General features: G+C 38.1%; 1 protein-coding gene across 11 annotated transcripts; it reads left to right on the forward strand.

Annotated features, from left to right (window-relative positions):
- The first annotated feature begins 658 nt into the window (after positions 1 to 658).
- On the forward strand, positions 659 to 21,353 carry LOC111344781 (tyrosine kinase receptor Cad96Ca-like). Of its 11 annotated transcripts, none has more exons than XM_022952037.2 (16): positions 1,126 to 1,279; positions 3,427 to 3,804; positions 15,377 to 15,670; positions 15,775 to 16,104; positions 16,680 to 16,793; positions 16,898 to 16,916; positions 17,322 to 17,349; positions 17,510 to 17,813; positions 18,146 to 18,256; positions 18,452 to 18,642; positions 18,831 to 18,953; positions 19,344 to 19,414; positions 19,806 to 19,846; positions 20,106 to 20,202; positions 20,443 to 20,542; positions 20,958 to 21,353. In XM_022952037.2, exons 1-16 carry the CDS (start codon positions 1,216 to 1,218, stop codon positions 21,021 to 21,023), a joined length of 2,331 nt encoding a protein of 776 aa, XP_022807772.2. In that variant the 5' UTR covers positions 1,126 to 1,215; the 3' UTR covers positions 21,024 to 21,353. The 11 variants fall into 11 exon arrangements, 10 of the variants coding, with proteins under 10 accessions (XP_088583889.1, XP_022807772.2, XP_088583883.1 ...); XM_088727757.1 differs by lacking the exon at positions 1,126 to 1,279 and adding an exon at positions 1,327 to 2,095; XM_088727759.1 differs by lacking the exon at positions 1,126 to 1,279 and adding an exon at positions 1,328 to 3,080.
- Positions 21,354 to 25,803: the final 4,450 nt, after the last annotated feature.

Raw genomic sequence — 25,803 nt, forward strand, 5'->3', positions numbered from 1 at the left:
CAGGGAACCAAACTAGGGCCTTGGCTTTTCTTAATTATGATCAACGATCTAGTAGTCGAAAATGCTCGCTTATGGAAAAACGTAGATGACATCACCATCTCCGAGACGGTTGCAAAAAGGGAGCTTAGTAACGCACAGCGTCATACAGATAGAGTAATACAGTGGTCCCTGGAAAATAGAGTCCAATTAAACAATGAAAAGTGTAAAGAGATGCGAATATCATTTTCAAAGTTCCAGCAAGAATTTGAGCCCATTCACATCAATGGCGATGCTTTAGAAGTGGTAGAAAATGTAAAGCTTTTGGGTCTTAATATCTCCAGTATTTTGACCTGGAATACCCATATTAATAAAATTGTTAAAAAATCCTCTAAGAGATTATATTTCTTGATTCAACTTAAGAGAGCCAAGGTTGCTCGTACTGATATAGGGCTCTTTTATTCTAGTTGTATTAGATCAATCATGGACTATGAAGTACCGGTTTTTCACTATAGTTTGCCTAAATATTTAATGCGAGAATTAGAACACGTACAGAAGAGAGCAATGTCCATCATCTGTCCTGGTCATAGCTATCATGAAGCCCTGGATATTATGAAATTTAAATAATTAGCCATCCATCACGACGAAATATGTGAGTCACTTTTCGAAAAAATTGTAAATGACAACAATCACCGTCTTCAAAAGTTAATACCAGCAGCACATGAAACTACCTACTTGTTAAGACGCGCGCGACCTTTTAATGTACAACGCTTCAAAACCAGTCGTTTTAAGAATAGTTTTATTATTTCCACGTGTCCGAGTAAAGCGAACTCATCTTAGCTTTCCCTTTTTTTTAGTCGATTGAACGCTTTTTAATAACTAAGTAGTTAATATTTAAATTAGTTTAATTTCACTATCTGTATTATGCGAGTAAATACACAATTCAGTTTTTTAACTGCTATGTATTTATGAATAAATAAACTTCAACTTCAACTTTAGCAGTAACACTATCATTATATAAAAAGTTAATCATATTTTTATCATGTAGGTGTACGTGGGTGTGAAATAATCTTTAATTTACGGGATACGTTTTAACTCAGCGGTTGGTCACAATGTGTGACTGCGTTATACTATTGTCACCTTTTAAACGAGGGTCACATTGCCAGCCCATAAGCGGTTATCAACAAAACGTTCCCTTTTTTTCAAGATTAAGAGTCCTCGCATACCAAACTCTCCGTCATGTGCGCCCTTCTATTTGGATTAAAATATGTAGTGATTGCTGCTGCGATAACTCATCTAGCAGGTAAGTAAGTGTTCGTTTTAGCTTGTTGAAGAATGTCTCAAGATCGATCGTGTTTAAGTCGCCAAGCTTACAAGCTGCCAATGACGGAAAATAAAGAGATTATAATTTATGTGATAAAGCAAACGAGAAGTTGTTATCTATACGCCAGAAGGCGTTGTTTGACCATCTCATCTCACCGTAGTCATATCCCGATTTATCTATGGATCGACGTCTATGTATTGTTTGGGAGCTGCTGAAGATCACGAATTTAATGACAAACGTCTGTACGCCTACTTACGGTTAAGAAAACAGAGGTAATGAATTTGTCTCGGTTGCGCCTGTTTAGCGTTAAGTATAAAATTCAATTTGCCTTTTAAAGCTGGTGTACTTCTGTCTTAGGAAGGTACAACAAAGCGCGAATGCTAAATGCAATTCCTCTGTCGCTTCGGGTACATCAGTTCATTTACTCTCTACTGATATATATTGTATGTGTTAATGTTTCATGAAATGCTCCTATTTTTTTCGTATTAATTTCACCTTCTTATCGGACCTTATCTAAATATCGCCCGTCGTTATGTATTAAGTGTAGCAACATTGACTTTTGTTCTTCTTTTCTGAGCGTTACTTCGTAAACAAGCGTGACTGCTGAAGTAAAGCTGGTGACCTTCCAACAGAGGGTCACATCGTCGTTTAGCTAATCTTTTATCACGCCTCTAGCAAACTGTCTTTTTGAGCAAAACCATACATCCTGTCATGACTGAAAAATCACAGTAATGCGTGGAGTGCAAGTAATTCATAATTACTTTGTGTTTGCTGTCGCAATTACTCCTATGGCAGGTAAGTAAGGTTTGTTCTATACGTAAAAAGATCGGCTCCTTTGGAGGACACAGGAAACTGCTACCCAAAATATGTAGTTTGAGTTCTAGCACATACCACACATCACAGTGTAGGAACGCCTTCCTTTCTCGTCATACCGTTAAATTCGGTGATTATATTACCAGTTTCAATTTAACAGACGCTAGTGTGACCTGGATCGCTTAAAATTCAGACAAAGCCATTACTAATGAATGGCTTCCAGGTTTTCTTGCATTTCTGTTTCTCAGTGTTTCAACTTGACGCAATGCAGATTTACACAAAACTGTTTCCTTCGCTCTTTTGTTTCCTCTCAAGTCTGTGGGATTATAAAGGAAACAACTCATTGCTGATACGATTCAACTTGATTGACATAGTGAAGTCCCTGTGTTGAAATTTCGCCAAGTGACAATTACCTTAGCACTTTGGGACTTTCTACCGGAAAATAATGTCTGATCAGAACTTAAAGTGAACAATGCGGTTTTTCATACGATATCAATGCACTTGTTCGTGACCATAGCTAAACCATCTCTACTCTCTGAACTTATCCACCATTTGCATGTAACATAAGTTACTCGTGTAATAGTTATCAAATCTCTTTAAATAGACTTTTCAAATAATATTTTGAGTCTGTTAATTCAACTTTCAATAAATATTTATACGCGATCAAAAGACCAAATACCGGTGTTGATTTAAAGGCTTGATTGACGGTTAAACGGTGATCAGTTGGTGCTGGCTGGGTTTTATAAGTGTGTCTCTGTAAGTGCGTTTCACGTTAATTTCGACGATTAAAACCGATTAAATCGAAAGAATGAGCCTCGTATACGATATCACAGACCCGGGTTATTATAAAATCATAATCGAGTTTCCACTTGCAGATTTAGCAAGGCATAAAAATATGATAGAATGATGAAAATTTCATCCGAAGTGTACAGCATGTGGTTGTATGGCAAAGAATAATTCCAAATGGGTAAGGCTAAACGCAGAATATGATTTGTATCAAGTGATAACAATGTCATCCGACACGATGCTAAAGCGCATTGGTAATATATGGTTAGGAGTAATGAAGTCAGCTTCACCGAAGTAACTCTGGGTACCATTAACTTTGATTTTAAGTCTGAAAAGTTCATTTATTGTTACAGTAACTATAATTCTGTTACTGAATTGGTAATAAAAAATCTCGAATCTATTCACCCTGAATTTTAGGCATTTAGAGATTTGACTTCTACAAGTTTCCAGATCATGACTTTTTCACTTGTGACCATGCGTAATATTAAGCCGTTCGAATTCACATTTCTGGTTATGTTTTCACTCAGGTGGCCTTTCGTTCACTTCCCCTTATGGAGGACGTACTGTGACAGCATCTCGTGGTTCTTCATTTAACTTCACATGGACCTTCTTCGCAAATGACGGCTTTTATAACATTGTTTTTGGTTTAATGAATTCCCTTATCCAAAACAGGATTGACGGCAATGATCAACTCATACGGATAACAAGTGGTGGTGTCATGTCAATAAAGCAAGCATATGTAGGTCGCCTCAAAGGCAGTTGGAACAACGAGACAAACCCAGGTCAAGTGACGCTTACTCTAAGCTCAATCAAAGCACAAGATAGCAGACTGTTTGGTTGTCTGATTCAACCGTGGTTCTTCCATTTGAGTCCCATTGTAGACCCTGTAAAATTATTTGTTGTTGGTAAGTACCGCTGTTGCCTTCTTTTGTCTTTAATATAAGATCACGATATAAATGGACGAGATAACATCACTGATTCCGATGGAAAGTGACAGTGGAGATAACAATAAAAAAACTATGATGAGTGGTATATTAGCGCAACATAAAATAGTGATAATCCGAGTGATTGTTCGTCTGCACTACCTAAAGGGCCAAACGGTAGCAGCCATATACAGCTGTTTTCGCCCTTGGCAGGTGTGTCATGATTCTTTAACCAATATGATGGCTTGGGGTTCCAAATTGATCCAACATGGTACATTTCTTAGTTAGTAACATATGAGTACATTCCAAACAACCCGACATGAAGCTCAAACATCGATCATGATCATGTCCACCAATCTCTAACTCTGCTAATTAAGCATTTTTTAAGTCCCAGACAACTTGCTTGGTCAATTTTTCTGTGTATACTATATTTCTAAAAATCGAAAGGGTACCAACGCATTATCAGTGCTGAGGAGACTAACCGGTTTGGTTAGTTAATAGTGTTATATATCACATAGTTCACCCCCCCCCCCCCCCTCCCTCTCATTACCGGCCATGGTCATTTGGTGTATTGAACTTATGCTATTTGTTTTAAAGAGTTCAGTCTTTGGCCAAAATATCCTAATTAACAAATGGTAAACACCACAGCGTACACTATTGAGTTATGGATGCACGCGGGAGGTTGCTAAGCACGAAAGAAGCGTAAGCCGGAGTCGCTCGAGGCGATAGCCGAAAGCGACACTAGCTTCTTGAGTGCTTAGCAAACCTCCCAAGTGCATCCATAACTTAATAGTGTACGCAGTGGTGTTTACCATTTGTTTTATAACATAACATTGATACATTGTATCTAAAGAGTTCCCTTTTATTTCACAAATCTTACGTGACCAGAAAAAACAAGCGCGCGCGGAAAAATAGTCTTTGCATTTGCTCACGTCAGCAGCGTACACCCATGGGCAAATGGGGGACGCTGAATTGACCAATCAGAGCGCGCGCTTTACTGTGGTTATGTTATAATTTTTAATGTCTTATTCCAAATGCCAATTTTTACAAATATCGCACTATAATCTGAAATTGTTGCTAAGTTAAATATGCACTATATAAAAACAATGATTACAGCCATGTTGTGCCATTCTTTAACAAGGACTTGTCAATTTGCTATGACTTAGACCCTTATTTAGTTTCGTGATTGGAACATTAGTTCGTCTGGGTTTGGAAGGACCGTGAGAGGAACTCCGTTTCAAACTTTTATCTGACGCCACATCACATTCTGATCGATAAGACGACAATCAGACAGTCGCACAACAGAGGAAGTCTAAAAATTAGCTGCAATTTAGCACTTTAATCAAGGAGTGTTTAACTAAAATAAACCTTGATTAATTCAAGCATTGAATATTTTTAAAGCTCGATAAACTTCATCTATTATTTGAAGAAACCGTATCCACCAAAGAATATTATTCGACGTGTAAACGTTGTGTCCTTATTACATACTGTTTTTTTTACTAAGTTTAGCGAGACTTCAAAATTGATTGTTTTGCTTCTTAAGCTCTTCTTCGTGAACAAGCGTGACCGATGAAATTTCAGCACTTGCCCCCCTCGGCAGATAGCCAAATCATGATAATTATCTAGAGAATCTTACAGCTCACCTTTAAACGTGCCTCTCTTAAGCTAAACCTTACATTTGGTACTGTGTTCGTACCAGAACACTACAATCAAGTCATGCCTAAGGTATACTTACGAAGTGCACTTATCTATTCTGTGACCGCAGTTATGATCACTCATCTAGCAGGTAAGTGAGCTTTTTTATGCGTAAAATGATTCTCTTAAACCTGAAATAATAGACAAAGGCGGAAATGACTTCTCAGAGTGCACATTTTTTGCCCTAAACAAGATTTAACCACTCTGAGAGTATAACTACGAATGACTCACGACAGTGTAAAAGGTCTCCTAATCTTGCCACAGTTTCTCATACGGTAAATCAAATTAGATATAGCAATGCTAGGGGCAGCAGTGTGACAAGATAACGGCACGCAATCGATGGATCATTTGCAATTCAAATATCATAAGTGCGAATTAATTCTTAAAGGATGTTCATGTATTTCTCTTCCTCTCCGGTTCTCCCATCGTTGTCTTTACTTATCTTTAAATGTGTTTGTAAACCCCTCGCCACTGGCTCATGATCTAGAAACTTTTCTCGTGGTTTACTAGCCCGGTTAATCAATATTAAGTATGGTGTATTGTTTAAATATGATATACAACTCTCATGTTCTTTAATTCTCTCGATCGTCGCTTTAGCTGTAACTCAGATGCTTACTTTGTCAAATTCGAACGGAATCTTTTACACGTCTGCATCCTGTTTTGCAATTAAACTCAAAGAGATCTTTAGGTCGCATCAAATGTGACCTGAAAGTTGTATATGATTTAAAGACAGAGAACAATCTTTGTTGTCGTACGCAGCGGCAAAGAACCTTTGATACACATTTCACGTATGATAGGACCGCATTAGATTTAAAATCTTGCGTGGGATCCTTCTTCCATGAGTGTTGTTCTTTTCGTCCTTGTGATCTTTCCTATAAACGAGTAACCGGTATGATGATGGGGGGGGGGGGGGGGGGGGATGAAAGGCAACTATGACAGAGCGCCAAAACATACCTATAACAACAAATAAAGGTGCTAAAAATAGTTACAGTGTCCCCAATTAGCTGCTCTAGCTAAATACCTTGACACTTTAATAAAATGTATGTATGTAGGTATGTAGTTACACGTAAACCGGCTCTCGCCCTTGCTCGCCGTAAAGTCCCACGCCTCATCGTGCGATAAATTACTAAAATGTAATTTTACTATGTAGCCACGATGTGCAACAACATTTTGAGTTGATCATTTTTCGCCGCTGGGATTCCGAGGAAGACTTACATAATTACGTCGTACGACTACTCTGAAATAGGTGTTACAAATGTAATTTCATAGTAGGCATTGTTGGTAATAATTTTAGGGGTAAAATAGAAAAAAAAAAACATTTCTATTTTCTTTTTTTGGCATGTAAACAGTAAGTCAGGTGCAATTCACATCAAACTATAGAAGTAAACATGTGACTGGAGTTGCTGGTTTGTCAGTTAACTTCACTTGGACCTTCAGGGGCAATCTTAGTGAAGCACAACTATGGAAGGTTAAGAGTGATGGCTCAAGCGAAATAATGATTTCTGTATTCAATACCATGAAAGTCAAGATATCGCGACCATACGTTGGACGAATCAGTGCAGTATGGAATGGATCAAGTCCTGGCCAGATCACTTTCATGCTAAATTTAACTCGTGTAAGAGATAAAGGGTATTACTCATGCAAGCTTCTACCCGAGGATATTTTGGATCCCACTTCCTATGAAAATGTGCTACTGGTCGTTCTCGGTAAGTGGGTTTACTGTAGTATGAGAGATATTTTTTATTGGGCCGTTCCTCTATTTATGAAAACTAAAGTAAGCACAAAAGCTCAACAAAGTGGAGGAAAATGACCAAGAAGTCAATGAAAAGTTAAACTGAAAACGGGCAAACTACAAAAAGCGCACGAAAGGCAAGTGATCAATCGGTGATTGGGTTTAGATTCGTTTTCATTTGCGTTTGCTCATCAGTGCAGGGTCCTTTATCAATTTGAATTTGGTAGAGAAGTTCGAGAATTAGAAATAAGTTTATTTCGCCCACACATTATTGACAGGCGACCACGTTTCACTTAAAGGTAGGTGCACTTACTTTTAGCCGCAACTTTAGTGAAGTGTTGGAGAATAGCGATTGGTCTCCTGTGTCTACTCGTGACTGACGAAACAAAGCATATGTTTATTGTCCTCTCTACGAAGGCTGCTAAGCAGACAACTTCGCCTCGGTTCTCTGGCCACATAAAGTAAAAGCACTTTCCAAGGAGCTGGGTATTATATGGACTTAGGGTGACTTCCATGGATATCCCTATCATTGGTGTCATCTCTGAACTCACCAGTCCAACATCAGTAGATCCAGCTTTTCCCTAGTCCGGCAAACTGAACGGTGAGGTAACTGAGACTTAAGCATCGTGGAAATTGTAATCCTTCTCTAGAGAACACGGATATTGTCTTAATAGACACTTGGTACTTCATCCAAAAGCTGCCACTGTTTATTTTTATGTCTATTAATTCGCTTATTTATTTAAGCTATATCATACAGTTTCTGGTCCTCTGCTATATTCGAATGTATCCGAAACGTCTTTTGTTGTCATTAGCCTTAACATCTTTTTCTGAAAGCTTTTGGTTCTAACATCGCACTCTACTTTTAAAAATAGCTCTATATCTAAGCTTATTTCAAAACTCATCAAAATGGTGCACGTCATACAGCTACTGTCTAGAGCACATGTAAAACTGGCTACAAATTTTCTAATTTTATCAAAGCTTGGTTATCCCGCTCAATCATTATTCAATTTGGGTTAAAAAAATTTTCACGTTTTAGTTGAAGAAACTCCTCATCAGAAGATGAAGAAGAAATTTAGTAATCGTATACTTACAGTATGTTATAAAATTGATTGAAGCACCTCGTAAACGAGCGTGACTACTGAAATTGAGCTTGCGACCCGTTGATAGGGGGTCACATCGCATGTTTCAGAACAGCTTAAAAGATCCACGTTTTAATCAAGCAGCAAGCTAGACATCGAGGTCGTAGAAAAAACTATCCGAAGTTATAGTGATGCATAAGGTCCACGTAATCCTCAATTACTTTGTGACTGCTATCGTAATCGCTCCTCCAGCAGGTAAGTGAGGTTTGTAATTTTGCGATATTAGATGCGACACAGGACGGGATCCTTTGAACCAGACGAGATAGCGAAAGACGGAAATTATTGCTCGGAATGTGCACTCTAGGTTTTGAACCAAAACCATATTCAGTCAGACAGTATAACATAAAAATGAGACTTGCGGTGTAATAAAATATCTGTATCATACCATACGTTCATATTCAGTATATTTCCATGGCAGCTTTGAAAGTGGAAGTGTGACAAGATAGCTACAGTGGATCGTTTCACTTGCCATTCAGACAAAGTCAATGCGGAAGAATTTCTTGTCAGCTTTTCTTCTGGTCATGATTTGTAATTTTTCACTTTTACCCAATTTGGTTTAAAACAAAAATTTTTTTTGAAGAATGCATGGCAGAATCAATCCGTCGATTCTCTGGGATCAGAACGGCAGTAAATTAGGTCAGAATAGACTTCACTTCAATAATTAACATAGCTATGTAGCCAGCTAACCTCGGAAAATATTTATGGGACTCCATCAGCATTTTAATTGGCAGAAAAATTGAACTGCAGTGGATAGTGTTTGTTAATTGCTATTTTTAATTAGCATTCAGTTCCGTTGAGTAATTTTTTTTAAATTTCACTTTGGCGATTCAATGTCAGTTTTCAGATATGCTTGTTTTTGAACGTATATTTCAGAAATTTAATAAATTTCTGCGAAGGAAGAGAAGGCGTTACCATTAAGTCTGAAAGCCACCCAGCTTAAGCTCATATTGCAGATCTATGATTAATACTCTCTGATCAGAAGCATGTCAACTTAGATCGACACCTCACTATTTGTATTATCTATTAATCACTTCAAGGTTAATCTCAAATTGAGACAGACGATTTGAATTTCGTCTTCATAAACATACCCTTTGCTATAAATTTTCGATAGACACATTCCTTTGACTCGGTGGGGCTGATTATTTGGAGTAGGCAGGGTTGTAGTCGCTGAGCCGTTTACAGTGATAACAGAGTAACAAGCAACAGGATAAATACGTCTGAGTGACTTAAGTTTATTATCGGCTTTGATAAGTGCCGCCTTCGTCGCCGGCGTAATTAGGAAATAGTTTCAGACTACGATAATTGCAGTAGTTTTACTTTTATCCTCTTCAAAACTACGATTTATTAGAAAAACGAAGGAAAATTTCGAAAAGACCTGACAAAATTTATATACATATGCACGTATTAACTTCTATCCGTTGCAAGCGCGCTTCGACTAAAGCAAAGAGTTTCAGATTGCTATTGTACAATGCTGTTTCCCCTAAAGTAAATCGACTTCCAATTTTTTTTTAATGTCATTCAAATTTCATTTCCCATTATTACATAGTTTCCATTCTGAAGATCAGAGTGAAATTTAAGATTTCGATCCATGCTCTATTCAATCCCCATTTTAACAGCCTGTGTGAAAAACGACCTTCGTGTCTTTCATTTCTTGATATAGACGCCTATGTTCGCTTTACTGTGAAACCTGATGACCCAAGCTATGTTAGTAAAGGTCACAATGTTAAACTGATGTGGGACTACAATCCCAACGATCAACCGACAGCGATTATCTTCGGCGTGGCTGTTCAGCGGAGTACGCTTGTACCCTTGCTCGTAAAACAGAATGGCAGTGTAAGATTTTCCCGATACATACCATCTGCCTACAAGGGAAGAGTAAAGTTGGAAGGAAGAGCTACTTTGGTCATTAAGAACATAACTTCTCGAGACAATTTTGTCTTTTTTCAATGTGCGCTTGTACCAGGTGGTCCAAGTATTATTCAACTCGTTTTGATGGGTATGTATTCAAGCTTTAAGGTATTTAAAAACGATCTCAAAAATTGACGCTCATTTAAGAACGATAAAAGTCAGTTCAGCTAGACTGCTAACAATGAGAGCATTTTTGTCACTCCGCTTGTGGTCTATTCCTTATCGTCAACGAACGAAAACGTCTCTTTCTACGACAATCCAACAGGCATAACAACGTAGACATGGTAAGCATGCAAGAGTTACTTTTTTGCATAGGTGAGTTGCAAATGAACGCTTAGTAACTGATGTTTACAGTTTTGTTGAAAAAAAAAAAGCATCTACTTTCAAAAGATGTCATTGGAAAGAAAGTTCAGACACTTATTTTAGGGTCTATTGCCACTGGTGTCTGAATAATTGTTACAGAAATAAACTGCACTGGTGCCGCGCTTCCTGGAAACTCCTGCTTGCAGGCTGAGACTATGCTTGCTGCAGTTCAATCGTTGGAGACATAATCAAAACCATACTCTTTGAGCTACTTCTTCAAAAATATTCTCCCACATAATTTTGCGGTGAGAAGCAAATCGAAACTCTATTTTATCTCCAATAGTTTGTAACCAAATACATTTTTGGGTTTCCATTCTTTTACTAAGTGATAATGTGTTGACTGACCGTACCATCATGTTCCTTGTAAAAATTTTGTCAGCGAGGCAGAACATCAGAAAAATTTGTGTTGTTCACTGGAAAATGGCATTTCATCTGAGAACGTCTAGTCCATAGTGGCGATTAAAATGGAAACAAGTAATTGTGGGGGGAAAGTACCGTTTAAACACAGTATATTTTCCACGGGAAACTTCTAGAAGCAAAGAAACGGATATTTAACATGCCAGTCGACACAGACAGTAAATATATCTTGGCGGTCTTTTCAACCTTTGCAAAAATAGCTGTCACAAAGCAAAAGCAAGATTATTATAATCAATGAAATATGCTTTATTCAAATATTTTGCGCAAGTTTTACCCGAGTCTGCAAAACTAGCAATTCCAAAACAAAAACCTCTAATAACCTCTAGTACAATCCGATAGTTAAGACAAATCACATCGTTTGTTTTACATAGCTAGGACAAAACATTTTGTACATGTGCAGTTTTCTTTGCCTTAAAGTTTCGAATAAAATGCAGCTCTACTGACACTGTACTTGCCGACCCCAGGGGAGGACATGCAATAACTTTTTTTTAGAAGTATGAGAAAGCTGTATAGAAAATTTCGCAACTAGAAGCACATAGTTCGAAGAGTATCTATATATTTCGTTTTGTCGAAAACACCGTATAAAATCATACTAGTTGCTAATGTTAGTTGCTGTTTCGTTTTATTTGCCCACCACTTTTGAGAAGTCTTCCAAAAGGTTACAACAGAAGAGCAACCTATGAACATATGATCTAGGGAATGTGTATCAGCTTAGCATGAATACATACATCATTCTCAGAAATTTGGGCTCTAAAAGGAGACTTTTTAGTAGCGAGAGTGTTGTATAATCTTGTCTTGAAACATTGTTAATTTAATGCCATACTTGATATGAAAGGGTAATTCGTACAAGATTTTAGTTTCAGCAGTAGGTGATTCAAAGAATTTCCTCAAGAACAAGTTGTACACATATTTAGTGGAAATGGTTCCTTCTTTTTCCTCGCTTTTTGGGCGTAAATTACGATACTCTGGCGCTCCGATCGGTGCAAGCATACCCCAATGCTGTGATCTCATTTGTGCGAGATACACACCCTAATGCAGCAATTTGATTGATACGTGATACATATCCTAATGGAACAATCTGATGGGTGCGTGGTACATACCCAAATGCCACCATTTGATTGGTGCGAGCGACATACCACTCTTTACGCTAAAACAGAGGGTTTTTTTTTAATAACTCAATAAAAGTGCTTACAAAATAGAAGGGACACTGGAATACGCCTCTGTACAACTTCACAGCTTTTCACTGATGAACAATTTATTATGATAAAAGGGAAAAAAGGCACAACAAAAATCAGTTAATAACTAAGTTCACCAACACTCCAGAGAGCAAACTCATCAGGGCAGGATTCTCGTTACTGTGTAGCTTGTGCAAGATGACTTTACCATGGTAACGAAAATTTTGGAGTAGAAATGCTCATAAAATAAGCCTTATAATTCAGCTTTTCCTTTAAATACCGGTTATGAAACTAGTAGTAATTTGTAAACACTAAATACAGACGCACTCTGTCAGTCGCAGTACAATGGTGAGTAACCTCGCTTTCATTCAATTTCTTCTTGAATTGGAAGGATTTTCTGGCGTCTTTTGAAGAAATTCAAATGGGAAGTTATGCGCGATTCGAGAATACTGAAACGAAAATATATTGAGCACCAGATATCGAAACAAAAGTAATAACACTGGCTGTATCTGCAAGACGTAACAATTATGCACTCCCAAAAAATAGTTTACAAAAAGTCCTTTGGAAATAATGACGCCGAGGTTGCCAGGGATTTAAGCGAATTCTCGAGACGCCGGCAAATGAATGAAACTAAATCTCACATAACTATCTTTTGTTTCATGCCCTCCAAGACAGTTCTCATTAAGTCCCGCGAATCACATTGACATTTAAAGGGTATATAACTCAATGCCAAGTGATAATAGTTTGATGGTTTCCAATTCAATGAGTCTAAATGTAAAGAACTGAGAATATCATTCTCCAGATCAGGTAGTCTGTTTGATCATATTACTATCAATGACAAGCAAATCGAAGTTGTTTCATCTGCAAGGTTGTTAGGAGTGATAGTCTCGGACAACCTCAGGTGGAACGCACATGTAGAATCTATATGCAAAAAGACTGCGAAGCGTCTGTACTTCCCAAAACAGCTAAAGCGCGCTAAAGTTCCATCTGAGGATATGCTACTTTTCTATACGACATGTATACGCCCTGTATTAGAATATGCGTGCCCAGTTTTTCATCGTTCTTTGCCGCAATATCTGTCCAATGAAATGGAAAGGTTGCAAAAACGCGCGTTGCGGATGATTCAACCAGACTTATCCTACGCTGAGGCTCTAGTAGCTCTTGACGTTGCGTCACTGTACGAGAGGAGGGAGATCTTGTGTGATGCTCAATTTGATCAGATTGTAAGGGACGAAAACCACAAGCTCCATGATCTACTGCCTCCACGCAACGAGTCCACCTATCGCACCCGCAGCCAGAGATACTTCAAGCTACCGATTTGTAAGACAAATAGGTTCAAAAACACATTTATCATGGCGAACAGTTTTAATTATTAGTAGCTACCTTAATTATTTGTATTTTAGTTTTTAACACTTCTCTTATTGTATTTTATTGTAGATTACACTTTGTAGCTTTTATTGTAGTTATCTTAGAGTAAGTGATAATTTTTTATTCCATTGTAAAGTAAGTCGTATTTCAGCCGGCCCGGGGGCTGCAATGATTTTACTCCCTAATAAAGCTATCCATCTATCTAATACCCCTGGGATTAACTTAAAGGTGGTCATGGTCGTCCGGCTATATAGCCGTAAGTGACATCCATAATGAATGCATCTCTTGAGATAACACACGGTTAGTATGAAATTTCATTTCACATCTAAAAGCTAAAAAAGAAAACTCATTTCAATTGTTTTGTCTAAAATTTGATGTTCGGTTTCTCTAAAAAGAATAGAAAAATTATCCCCAAAAAAACTCTTGAAGTCAGTAGTTCACAAGCTACTTGTCTCAAAGATAACAGGCCATGTGCATACATTCTGCTTTGTCCGATCCATGGCTTTTGACTTGATAACATATTACCTATAAACCCGGATAAAACCAAGTTAATTATCAATAGAAGCCGACCTATGCTATCGAAACTTTACAACTTTCATCCTACCCTCCTGGATGAGGACTCTGTTAAAGACCATGGTGTGGTATTCCAGAGCAGACGGTCATTAAATGAACAGAGATTTAAAACTTTTTCTTACCAGAAGTTACCAGAAGGAAGCTGACTGACACTTGTGGTCAACCGCAGCAGCAGGCTCTTTTGAAAATTGACCTTGGAGCCACAGTAGATGCAATGGAACCTTTTGTCAAGGCAACATACGATCTGGAAGGAGATGAACCCCTGGCACTACGAGCATATCAACACCTAAGAACTATGGAGTCCAGTATAGTTAATGCCTATTACCCAAATGTCATTGCCGTGTCCCGCTTACTCTCACAAGGAAACGTTCCTTTGCAACAGCAGTGGATTAACTATGCTACACAGTGTATACGGCCAGCATATCAATATTATCAAGACAAATTTAATCATGGTCCTCTTCAGCCACTGGTAACGATTTTCAAATCATGTCGCCTCTTTGACCCAGTCAAAGTGAAAGAGATGCTGCTGATGCTGCTGCTGTCGACACACTACGCCGTGTTCCCTTTTTTCAGGAAGAGAATGTCATTCAACCTCTTCAGGGTGAGCTTGCAGCTTATCAAGCTCTGATAGAGATAAAGCAGCAGAGATAAATGTGCTGTAATGGTGGAGTCAGCATAGCAAAGAAATACCGAGTTGGGCAAGTGCATGTAAGCAGATCCTGTTATTGCAGCCATCGTCAGCTGCTTCTGAAAGGATTTTTCCACTTCTGCAGAATTCCTTCAACAATCGACAAGAACGAGCCTTAGAAGATTACATCGAAACGTTACTAATTTTGTAGTATAACAACAAATAACTTCATAGGGTCCCTAGAATGATTTCGAGGATCATGTACTCAGGTTTTTTTGGCGTTATTCATAAACCTGTATTGATTTTTTTTCAGGTCTGATTTTCGCTATTGCTTAAATAACGCTATCTACTGCGAGGATCGTGCATCATACGTAAAACTTGTCTGTTTAAAACAGAAGGCACTATCAAAAACTTTGTTTAACTTACACCTTGTACACCTTCTCAGCTTCGGTCAGTATAAAGTTTTTGCAAGTGAGCAGAATATTTTATCGCTGAATTTACCGCACGATGTCTTTTAATAATCTTGCCATATTTTAATATGTTTATGAAACAATAGATAAACCAGGCCCGCCAATCATGAGATCGTCAGATGAAGGTATTCATGGTAATTCACTAACAGTTAGGTGGACTGCACCAGCTGATGATGGAGGGAGTCCTATCACAGGATACCATGTAGTCATGCTAAAAGGTGACACTGAGATAAACAATATAAATATTACTGATCCTGGAACAACAAGATATACCTTTGGGGGTTTGGAAAGAGATACAAACTACGCGGTGAAAGTTTTTGCAAGGAATGCTGTGTTTGAAGGAGATCCTGTCGTAGCCAAGGTGAAGACAAAGTTTGAAGGTAAGTAATCACAATAACGATATGTGTCTATTTCCTTACGGTACTCATGAGGCTAGGAAACTCTAATTTCAGACATTATGTTCTGCTTTTTTTGATCGATCAAGGTCCCCCGGCAGAAGTGGAACTGTATGACCTCCCAAGTGAAACAACAGATCACACAATCACCTTGAAATGGAAGGAGCCAAAAGACTATGGAAAAGTAATTATACAGTATACTGTGTACCAAAGAATAGTGACTGATGAAAAGTTGGGAACGTGGACAGTCGTAGGGAAAATTACGGACGTCTCAATTAAAGAGATGATAGTAAAGTTAGAAAGGGGTAAGGTGTATGAATTTGTAATAACTGCCACAAATGAACTTGGTGAAAGTTTAAAAGAAGAAACGAAGATCAAAAGAGTAAAAGTGGTAGATCTACAAAACAACGACAAGAAAGGTAAGCACAAGTTTAGAAATTTTGATTGCAACCTCACGTTTTGAACTCGGAAATATGATTATGTAAATGTCACATCTGGCGCTGCCGTTACCTTGTCCAACGGAGAGGACCATGAAGCATTGGAGAAATACATCAATTTGACCCACAATTCTCTGGGTCTAATTGATGTATAATCGTGTGAGCATGAGGCGTTCATACCGTGAAGAATATCCTCTACGTATGCAGCGGGGACCTACAAGCTTTAGAAAGGCCGTGATCTAATCAGTGTTGAGCACCGGGACTTATGACTACCGTCCCCCCTACACTCCTTAAATTGTTCGCTTATACATCGCTGAATCCATTCCTCGAAATAGTCCACTTTCAATAGCCAATGAAAAACAATATATATTGTAAACAGACTTAAACAGTCTCTTTTTTCCGTCCACTGCTTCAGGGGAGTGACAACTCGGGAAACATTTAGTAATACAATCACCATTACGTGTTTGAGCCCGTTATGTCGCATTTCCTGCTTTCAATGAGTTGGGTAATGGGGCGTTCTTTTAAATGGTCTAACTTAAATTTCTATTTTTCTCTAGTTTTAGAAGAATGCAACTGCTCGTGCCATTACGTCATGCTTATAGCCATAATTGGAGTGCTGGTATTCATAATCCTTGTGTTATTCATTTACATTGTCTGGTTGCACAAAAAAGGTGAATATCGTTATTCTTCACTTTTGTTTTTACTGTTCGGTCTGCTATCAAAATACCTTCTGGTAACTAATCATTTATCTCTTAATGTTTTTTTTGTTTCTTAGGCGCTAGAAGAAAATTGAGGTAAAAACTCTTCTTTTTTTTCCATTTTTTTAAAACGGGCGTAGATTAAACTAAAAACAAAAGCAATAAGATCATTACTATTAGGCATAGCTGTCCATTAGACCCAGTAAAAATTTGTGGAAAAAAATTTGTCTGAGGTTTGAGTGACAGAGGTGACTTTTGGAAGAGCATTACTGAAGACAAAAAATGCAACTACACGTGTCACTGAACAATCTTCGGGTTGTATCACAAAGAAAATGTGTTAGAAAATAAATCAGAAATCAGCCGGGAAAGGACGGAGTTTGAAAAAAAAATTTCAAAAGAACTTTTGACTTGGCTATCAGTTGACTTGTAGATATGAGGGTTGAGAAACAACGTGATTCAAATTGAACCATCCTCTTAAATTTTCCCTTTATCTTATTTAAGGGAGTATAAAGATGAAAGTGCCTACGAGGTGAGAGTTCTGACGCTGAAAGCAATTGAATAATATAAGCAGTGATAGGAGGAAATCACCTTAACCAGGTTTTTTACATGGAGCCAAACTTATCGTTTTCAGTAATGTCCACGTGCATGTAAGGATGAAATGTTAAAATGATATATCCTACATTTTTCAGGGAGATGTGGAGTTAAAAGACCTGGAATTAGGCCATCCTGATTCAAGTGACTTTGCCCAGCCTTCTGCAGAGTACATGGATATAAAAGAAACAACCACAGATGAAAGTCAAACACAAACCGTTGGCCAAGCTGCAGACTACGCACCACTTCATCCATCGACACGCTCCTGGGAAGTATCAAGAGATCACGTGACAATAGAAAAAATCATTGGTAAAGGCGCTTTCGGTCAGGTTGCAAAAGGAACAGCTGTAGAACTTCGTGGAAAGCCTGGAATGACGACTATAGCCATTAAAATGCTCAAAGGTAAATATTTTCCGTTATGCGAGGAAGAGTTCTGAAAATTTGTAATCGTTGTTCAGTGTGATGAATGATAACCCGCTTACCGTCATTTGACGAAAAGTTAAAGACGCATTTTCCCTTACCTCCATGTCAAATTTGAAAATAAGGTTTAGAGGCCCCAATTTCCTTTTCCTCCTTTACTGGATTTTACTCAGCAATTCTACCTGGATAACCGAGAATGACTCGCGCATTTTTACAAGATTTTGACAAGCAAAGTGTCTTTAATTTCTGATACTTTCAATTTGTCGGTGACGATTGACATAGTTAATGATATACCTGATGACTTTTTATCTAAGATGACGCCTCAGACTCAGACAAGCGAGACTTGGTGAGAGAACTTGAAACAATGAAGCGACTAAAACCACATCCACACGTCATAAAACTTCTTGGATGTGTAACAGAAACTGGTGAGTTGTTCTCGTTAACTGTCCGTGACATTTATGGTTATTATAGAACACAAATTAGTGAAACTGAATGGCACTATGCATTGTTACCTCAAGTTTGGTAGATGGTAGATTTTCTCCTTTTTGAAAGAGAAAAACTTTTATTTCAAGTATTTTATGAAAATCCTTTCTCAGTAGAACCACTTGCTTCTTTTTTAGAGCCACTCCTGGTGTTGATCGAGTATATTTCATTTGGAGATCTGCTGGGTTACCTGAGGAAGAGCCGTGGATTGAATGACACTTACTTTAAAGACCCGGATATCAAACCACAAACAAACCTGACGTCACAGCAGCTGATAAAGTTTGCTTGGCAAATCGCCGATGGAATGAGTTACTTGTCCTCAAAATCTGTGAGTTTTAAAAACAGAAACATCAGAGTATTTGGTCCAGTATTAGTGTATGCAGTGGGAAATTTCCTAGTTTGTTATGCAATAGTTTAATTTTTGAAATAGAAGAAACTTTAATTAGTATTTGTACGACTGGTTTCACTTGTGTTCCTTATGTTGTAAGAATCTTTATTAATATTCCCTATGGCTAGATCATCCATCGAGACCTCGCAGCCCGTAATGTGTTGGTCGGGAAAAACGAAACATGTAAAGTAACGGACTTTGGAATGGCCAGAGATGTGCAACAAGAAAGTATCTATGAAAGAAAGACAAAGGTGATTTGAAACACTGCGGCTTGCCTTAAATATCTCAAAGCTACAATTTATAATGGTAGAGTTTCGCTACGACTCCAGTTGAGGTTGAAATTTTATTTTCATGGAATCTCTTTTTCCTTAAGGTATGTTGTTAGTATGTGAATGAAAATATTTCATGAGCTGATGGTATAATTTTTGCCATAACATCAGTTGAACTTCTTTTTCAAGGAATCTCTTCTCTTTTTTAAACTTGTTGTTGGTGTTTGAATGAAAATAAGTCATGTGGTAACTATGTAATTTTGCCATGACTAGTTAACCTTGAAATTTCTCGCATTGAATTTTTTTTTCGATAAGCTATGTTGTTGGTATGTTAATTAAAAATATTTTATGTGGTAAATTCTAAATCCTAAGGGTCGTCTTCCAGTAAAATGGACAGCCTATGAGGCGTTGATGTATGGCACATATACCACCAAAAGTGACGTGTAAGTACAGATATCGCTACGTATTCGACCTCAGGACCTTCAGAAAACAATGTGAACAGTAGCATCCTCACCTGTTTCCCAAAGTATCAGGCTTTTAAGAGTATTCCTACCATCACTGGATATTTGCAATTCTGCCGCTGATTGACCTTTCACCACTTTTCAGATTTCCCTAATGATTTGCTCGACTTGTTTCAACCTGTTTGCTATCATTCGCTCTGACGAAAGAGCTGACGCTCAAAACGTTAATATAAAATCCTTTGATAACACCAAAATTACCTTGTTACCCCCACGAACGCAGCACCACAGTTTCTTTAGAAACTAACCCCCCTAATTAATCTGTTTCTGAGACCACTGCTGATGTTGATATTCTAATTATTCCATTATCTTTTAGATGGAGCTATGGAGTTCTCCTTTATGAGATTTTCACAATAGGTAATCAGTCATTCACAATATATATTGACAAACAAAAAAACGTGTCAATGATAAATTATGATCATTTACTTTGAAGATCAATGTAAAAACAAATTATTCAAGCTAAAACAACATTTTTAAATTGCTGGCACTTGGAAGTTCCCTTTTTTCAAACCTCCTTGTTGTCATTCAACAATTTCACTGATTCAAACAGGACTCATGTGAAATCTACCTTACTTTCTGTTAATTACAAACGGTGGAATATTTGCATCATTTCTAGGGGGTTCACCATATCCACGGATGGATGGCAGGAAAATTGCGAAACTACTTCAGCAGGACTACAGAATGCCTAAGCCGCAGCATTTGGACGACATATTGTAAGCTTTCCATACTGTTTGTTACCTTCAAGTTTCTCTTGATGATATAATATAATATGCAAAGGCAAGTGTCAATTAACTTTGGTTTGTCGTTAGTCTCATTGAAAGAAATATTTCGCCCAGTGCTTGTTTAGTACATTCCCATTAAATTGATATCAAAATTAAAATTTTTTTCAGGGCAAAAAAGTTTATTTCTCTGTATGTTTGTCTGTTGAACGTCTTTCACCTCATATCTTTCAGGTACCAGATCATGATAAGATGCTGGCAAAATGATCCGGAAACTAGACCAACATTTACTGAATTGAGAAACCAGCTTAAGGAGATGGAAACCCAACACAAGGTAAGACTTTAGACCATCATAACCCAAATAGAGATTATTCCGAACAAAAGTGTGCGACATCGATTTCTGTTGACGAGTTGCAATGAATCAAAAAAAACCAACGAGAGAGTGCACGAAGCGATTGAGTTTTTTTGAACATTGCAACGAGTGAATAAAAATTGTCCAAGCACTTCCATGGTATGGTTTCATACACACTGAGCCGTGGAGCACGAAGCGAGTGACATCATTCGTCCAATTTGAGACACGAAAGAAAGTAATTCATAGCTGAAATCTCAGGTGAGATTCTCTCTCGATATTAAGGTGAAAGCTTAGGCAGTTATGTTTACATTCAGACCACTGTTTGAGGTGAGAACAACCGCCGGCTTCGATATCTCCCTTTAGTGAATAATTATATTGTTTCCTTTTCTCTCTGCAGAGGCTGATCAACATGAAAATGTACGACAAGCAGTTGTATGCAAACGTCGAGGACTTAAACGTGTAGACATGTACGAAGTCGTGAATTCCTCATATCTTGACTAACGCAGTTTTTATATCAATCATGAGTGGTATCATATTCGCAATTGGCTCGAAATATAAACTTGTTAGAATGAGCCTGAATTAATTAGAGTCACACCTATGGATCCATTAGATAATATTGCAAAGAATCCCATTTTGATCGAAATCTTTCCAACCCTTCTTAATGATAACGGAGCCCTTATTGAGCTAGTTTCCAATCTTTTTAATTATTTTTTTTTGGTTTGTTTATGTGAGAGTTCGTGTCAAAGGAGAGGACTTTAAAAGAAAAATAAAGAGAGCAAAGCATATTCTTTAATGCTGACTATTGTTTATGACTTGCAGCCACCGTCGTCCAAAAGTCACCAATCCTCTCCCCCGTAAGGTTCTTGTAGGGAATCATGATAATTGTATATACTGCTGCCTTATAACTTGCGCTGCATCCCTTATCTAATTTGTTCAATTTATTTTAAAAAATATTCTGGTATCTGGCCCCAGATGTTCAAAGGATGGCTAAAATGGCTATCCACTGGATATCCAGCGGATAAGAAGTTGTTGCAGAAAGCACGGATAGCGAGACGTATAACTATCCCATGGATAACTTGCTATCCAGGCAGTTGCCATGTTTGCAGCCCAGGCGTTGCGTGATCTGTTCGCTCGCGCCTGCTAGTGGCGAGACAACATGGCAGAAAATGTTGCTCCTTCCCCGGCAAAGCGCGCTAGAAAATCCAACTTTACACCCGCCAAATGCGCAGTTATTTTGGAAGAGGCTGAAGAAAATATAAACATTATCAAATGTAAATTTTCCTTTTTTTTTTTTTTTTTTTTTTGGAACGAAAAGTGTCGCCTAATGTGAATAAATCGTTTCGATAAGAACCAATCCGATTTCAAGGATCACCTGTGATTTCAAGGTGAAAGTTATTAATAAAAAATTTTAACATAAACCTGAAACTAGCTATTGGTGAATATTTAACAATTCACGTAATGCCTAAGTAAATATTTACTGCTCGTTACCGACACTAAGGTTAATATCATTTGCTAAGCAAAGCGCGCCCTTAACGCTACCCACGGTTTTACTATCTACTAAAACGCAGCATCCCCTCTCTTTTCCACTAAGTTTGGGTCTGTCCTGATTAGAGTCGTATTGTCTTCGATTCTGTTGGTATATTTGGGGAATGGGTAAAAGGTTGAAATATTCTCATGTCCCCCTCCCTTCATCGGTCGTTTATTGACGGTCACATTTCTTTAGTCCCCCTTCATACTCTGTTGGCGACAACTGTTTCCCCCCGTTCCCCTTGAAAACCAGTCCATCCCCCTTCAATCTTCCCCTCCCCCCCCCCCGAGAGAAAGATGGCTCCATAACTGGGGTAAGCAATACGTTGTGTTATTAGTACCATACCATATTGTGTCGAAGGAAAGTTTCTTTCTGAGAAAACTGCATAAAAATTGTGTAACAACTTTTTGTAGCCGTGATTTCAAATCAAAAGCGTGACGGGAACCGCAAATTAAAATATTTTTGGTACAAGCATATCTTATGTCTCTGAGGACCACATGCCATCTAATTTTTTAAATCCAAGTGTAAGCAATTTGTCATTTTTCTACTTGAGTGCCTCAGATTAGGAAGTTCATTGCGAATACGTTATATTATCGTAACTCGCAGGTCTACCGTTGATATTATTTCAAGAAACTTCCGTTTGTTCAAGGATCGTGTCTTATTTCTCATTATTGCAGTTTTAATCGGCTGTCAGCGGCGTAACAATATTTTAGTTTCTGTTCAATAATCGCATTATCATTATTTAAAAATCAATTAATTGTACATATTTAAGCTATAAGTTAATTGCTCCTTTAATCATTTCCACCTGGCATCCTTGAGATATATCTACATCAGCCGACGTCTCCGACGCCCAATGCAAGATTATGGGAACAATCACTCTAATTTTGACGTAAATATTGTCAACTGAAAGAGCTTTGTTCATTTTTATGATTTGATTTCTTTCCCCAACTCTGCAAGATAACAGCAGTAGCTTCTTGATTTTAAGTGGCTGCTTTCATAGTACGATCATTTTACCCTCACTTCTCAGTGGTTTATTTCAGCGAGCCAAAATATACCTCAGCCTACCAAATTTTCCATTTATGCGCCACAACTACCGACAAAAAGTGACTCTAACCCTTTACATCCTTACCCTACCCCGCTCGCAACTTACCACCCCATTTAGAAAAGGACCCTCTCGCAATAGACTTTCCAATCGTCACAAGTGAGTCATGGCAAATCTTTGCAACTAATATCTTCTATAGAGTTCAAGGGTTTTTATTATTATTATTATTATTATTATTATTATTATTTTCAATATCATTCTTAATGCATTGAAACTGCTGGGTCGACCTAAATCTTCCAGGTTTTATGGTTTTAAAACATTTGGAATTGTTGTAATATATGGAAAAAAATTAGTCAAATACGTACAATTATTTTTTACTCAGTTCGTGAGCGGGCGGTATCCTACAAATCCTGCAATCTTAGTGGTTCCGAAAGCGGGCAGTATTCTCCCCATCGAGCCCGCTTACAGCGGGCGGTGTCCGTTTCGCTTGAGTAATTTTGCAGAACATATCAAGCTTCGTTGCAATTTTTTGCAAAATTAATAGATCTCATTTTCCCGGCTGGGCAGAATTTTTCAGCAAAGACTTTGGTCTCGACCTTTTGGTCCCTTTGGTCTACTTCTGATTTCGTCGTTAATGTAATGCATTAAAGAAAGACAAGGGTGGAAGCGTTGTTTTGAAAAGGTTCAAGCGCCCAAGCGATTTTCCCCCCGAAAATCGCATCGCTTCGCTTTCAAACTTCGTAGCATTAAGGTCAAAAGATGCACAATTCTCGTCGTACCTTCCAATCGAAAATCCATCCAAACGGATCGGAACTAGCACTCGAAGAAAATCAAAATCCCACAGTATTTTAGCGTCTGGGATGCGTAGCAAGATTCTCATGTGCCAGCCAGAAACCGTCACGTTGATTGCCCTTTTCTGATTGGACGACGTTAAACGACGACCAATTTAAAATATCTAACGAGGGTGGGGAACCATTGGCGTTTAGTGACCCTTCAACTGTTTACCCACCAGACTCGGGTCGTGTGTCTTAACGCTCACCGGATGCAACTTACATTTTCGCCCATTGTTCGCATCTCCTTCATCAACTGCGTCAAAAGTAAACAGGTCACCCGGCAACATAAACAGCACCTGTGAATTAAAACATTGTACTGGTAAGCGCCGGAAAAAGATATGAGTCGCCGTTTCTTCCATTTAATCTGAAAGAGGCCAAGCCAAGGCTTTGATGAAAGCATAGGAAATATCGCTGCACTTTCCCATGCACACTTCTCGCAGACAGGCGACGAATAGCTAGGCCTTGTCACGGTTTTCGGTGCCATCTTTATGGGTCAAAGCGGTCTGAAATTACGGTGTTTGTATGGGAATCCCATGGCAAATAATAACTTTTCCCAAAATCGAATGTTATGCAATTTATGAATCGCAACGTTAAAACATTGAGCAGAAGATTGTATTCACCAAGTTTGAAGAACGTAGGTTGGATAGAAGACGCTCAATTAATTTTTCTAATTTTCCATACATTTGTCTGTAAATTTTTCTGCGCCGCCCCTTCAGTCGTCGCCTGTCTACGAGAAGTGCGCATGGGAAAGTGGATGTAAAATGCGAAACAATCGAGTTTGCATGTGAATTTGTACGTTTTCGAATAACTGACGGCATCGTCAAGTCAGCTCATTTCATCCAACGTTAAAATTTGATTAAATCGCACTGAATCATTTTCCCAAAAAATCCTTTGGACATCGAAAAGAAGCACACTTCGCCTTCCAAAAGCCAGATTATCAGTCGATTATTTTAATAGCACATAGTTAAATAACGGATTACTTTTGACCTATTTTCAATCTTGTTAAAAGAGGTTGGAATTAAATTAGATTGTGTAAATAAACGATCAAGAATTGCTCAAATTGCTGTCAACATATGTATTGATGTTGTTTTTCAAGATTTGGTAGTTTTTATTGGTTCAAGTGTTTTAAATGCGTGGCGTGACGCTCCGAGATTCGTCTGAAATTTTGAGCTTCAAAAGCGGCATTTGGTCGAACTTCAGTTATCATCGATTTTCTCGAAAATACATCAGTATTCAACCAAACGAATTATGCAGTGCTTTGTTTCACCATAAGGCCTACCTAACTTGAGAATATGAGCCGAATCGATTTTTTGGCTGTTGCCACCAAATGTTTGACCGTTGGTAACATTAACTCTTAAAAGCATTCATTGTTTCCTCAGAACTGTGCAGAAACTAACGAGTCACAACAAAATTCTCCAAGCTGAAAGCTGGCTCTAATAAAGTCTGCGCCATTTTAATTCTCCCAGCAACCTTTGCGCCGCAAACTAGTTTCCATGCTTCGAAGTTAGGAGCGGGACAACACTGTAGGATTTCTCTTGCCAAGTACGTCCATTTCATTGAAGCGGTCGCCCAGTTAAACTGTCAGAGTGAATCTTTTTAAAGCTTTGTGATATTTTTTTTTTTTTTACACAGCTAAATTAACTATTTCTCTGTACACTTTACAGCAAGCTCGCGTGCGTGTTGTTCTCACGTGCACTTTTGTCGCGCGACAACTTAAGTCACGTGATCAAATATTTCTGGCGCCCATGTTTGCCGTAAAAGGCTTTTCTTGGCTTAAAAGTGGTTAATGTATGTTTATCATCAAACTGACGAATATGTGAAATGGGACCTTGGTATAGAA

This window comes from Stylophora pistillata, chromosome 7, assembly GCF_964205215.1.
Source record: "Stylophora pistillata chromosome 7, jaStyPist1.2, whole genome shotgun sequence".
NCBI lineage: Eukaryota > Metazoa > Cnidaria > Anthozoa > Scleractinia > Pocilloporidae > Stylophora > Stylophora pistillata.

Coding starts and splice junctions, on each gene's coding strand:
- LOC111344781 (XM_022952037.2), top strand. CDS start 1,216: ATGTGCGCCCTTCTATTTGGATTAAAATATGTAGTGATTGCTGCTGCG. Junction 18,257..18,451: donor TGGATGTGTAACAGAAACTG/GTGAGTTGTTCT, acceptor CTTCTTTTTTAG/AGCCACTCCTGGTGTTGATC. Junction 18,954..19,343: donor TCTATGAAAGAAAGACAAAG/GTGATTTGAAAC, acceptor CTAAATCCTAAG/GGTCGTCTTCCAGTAAAATG.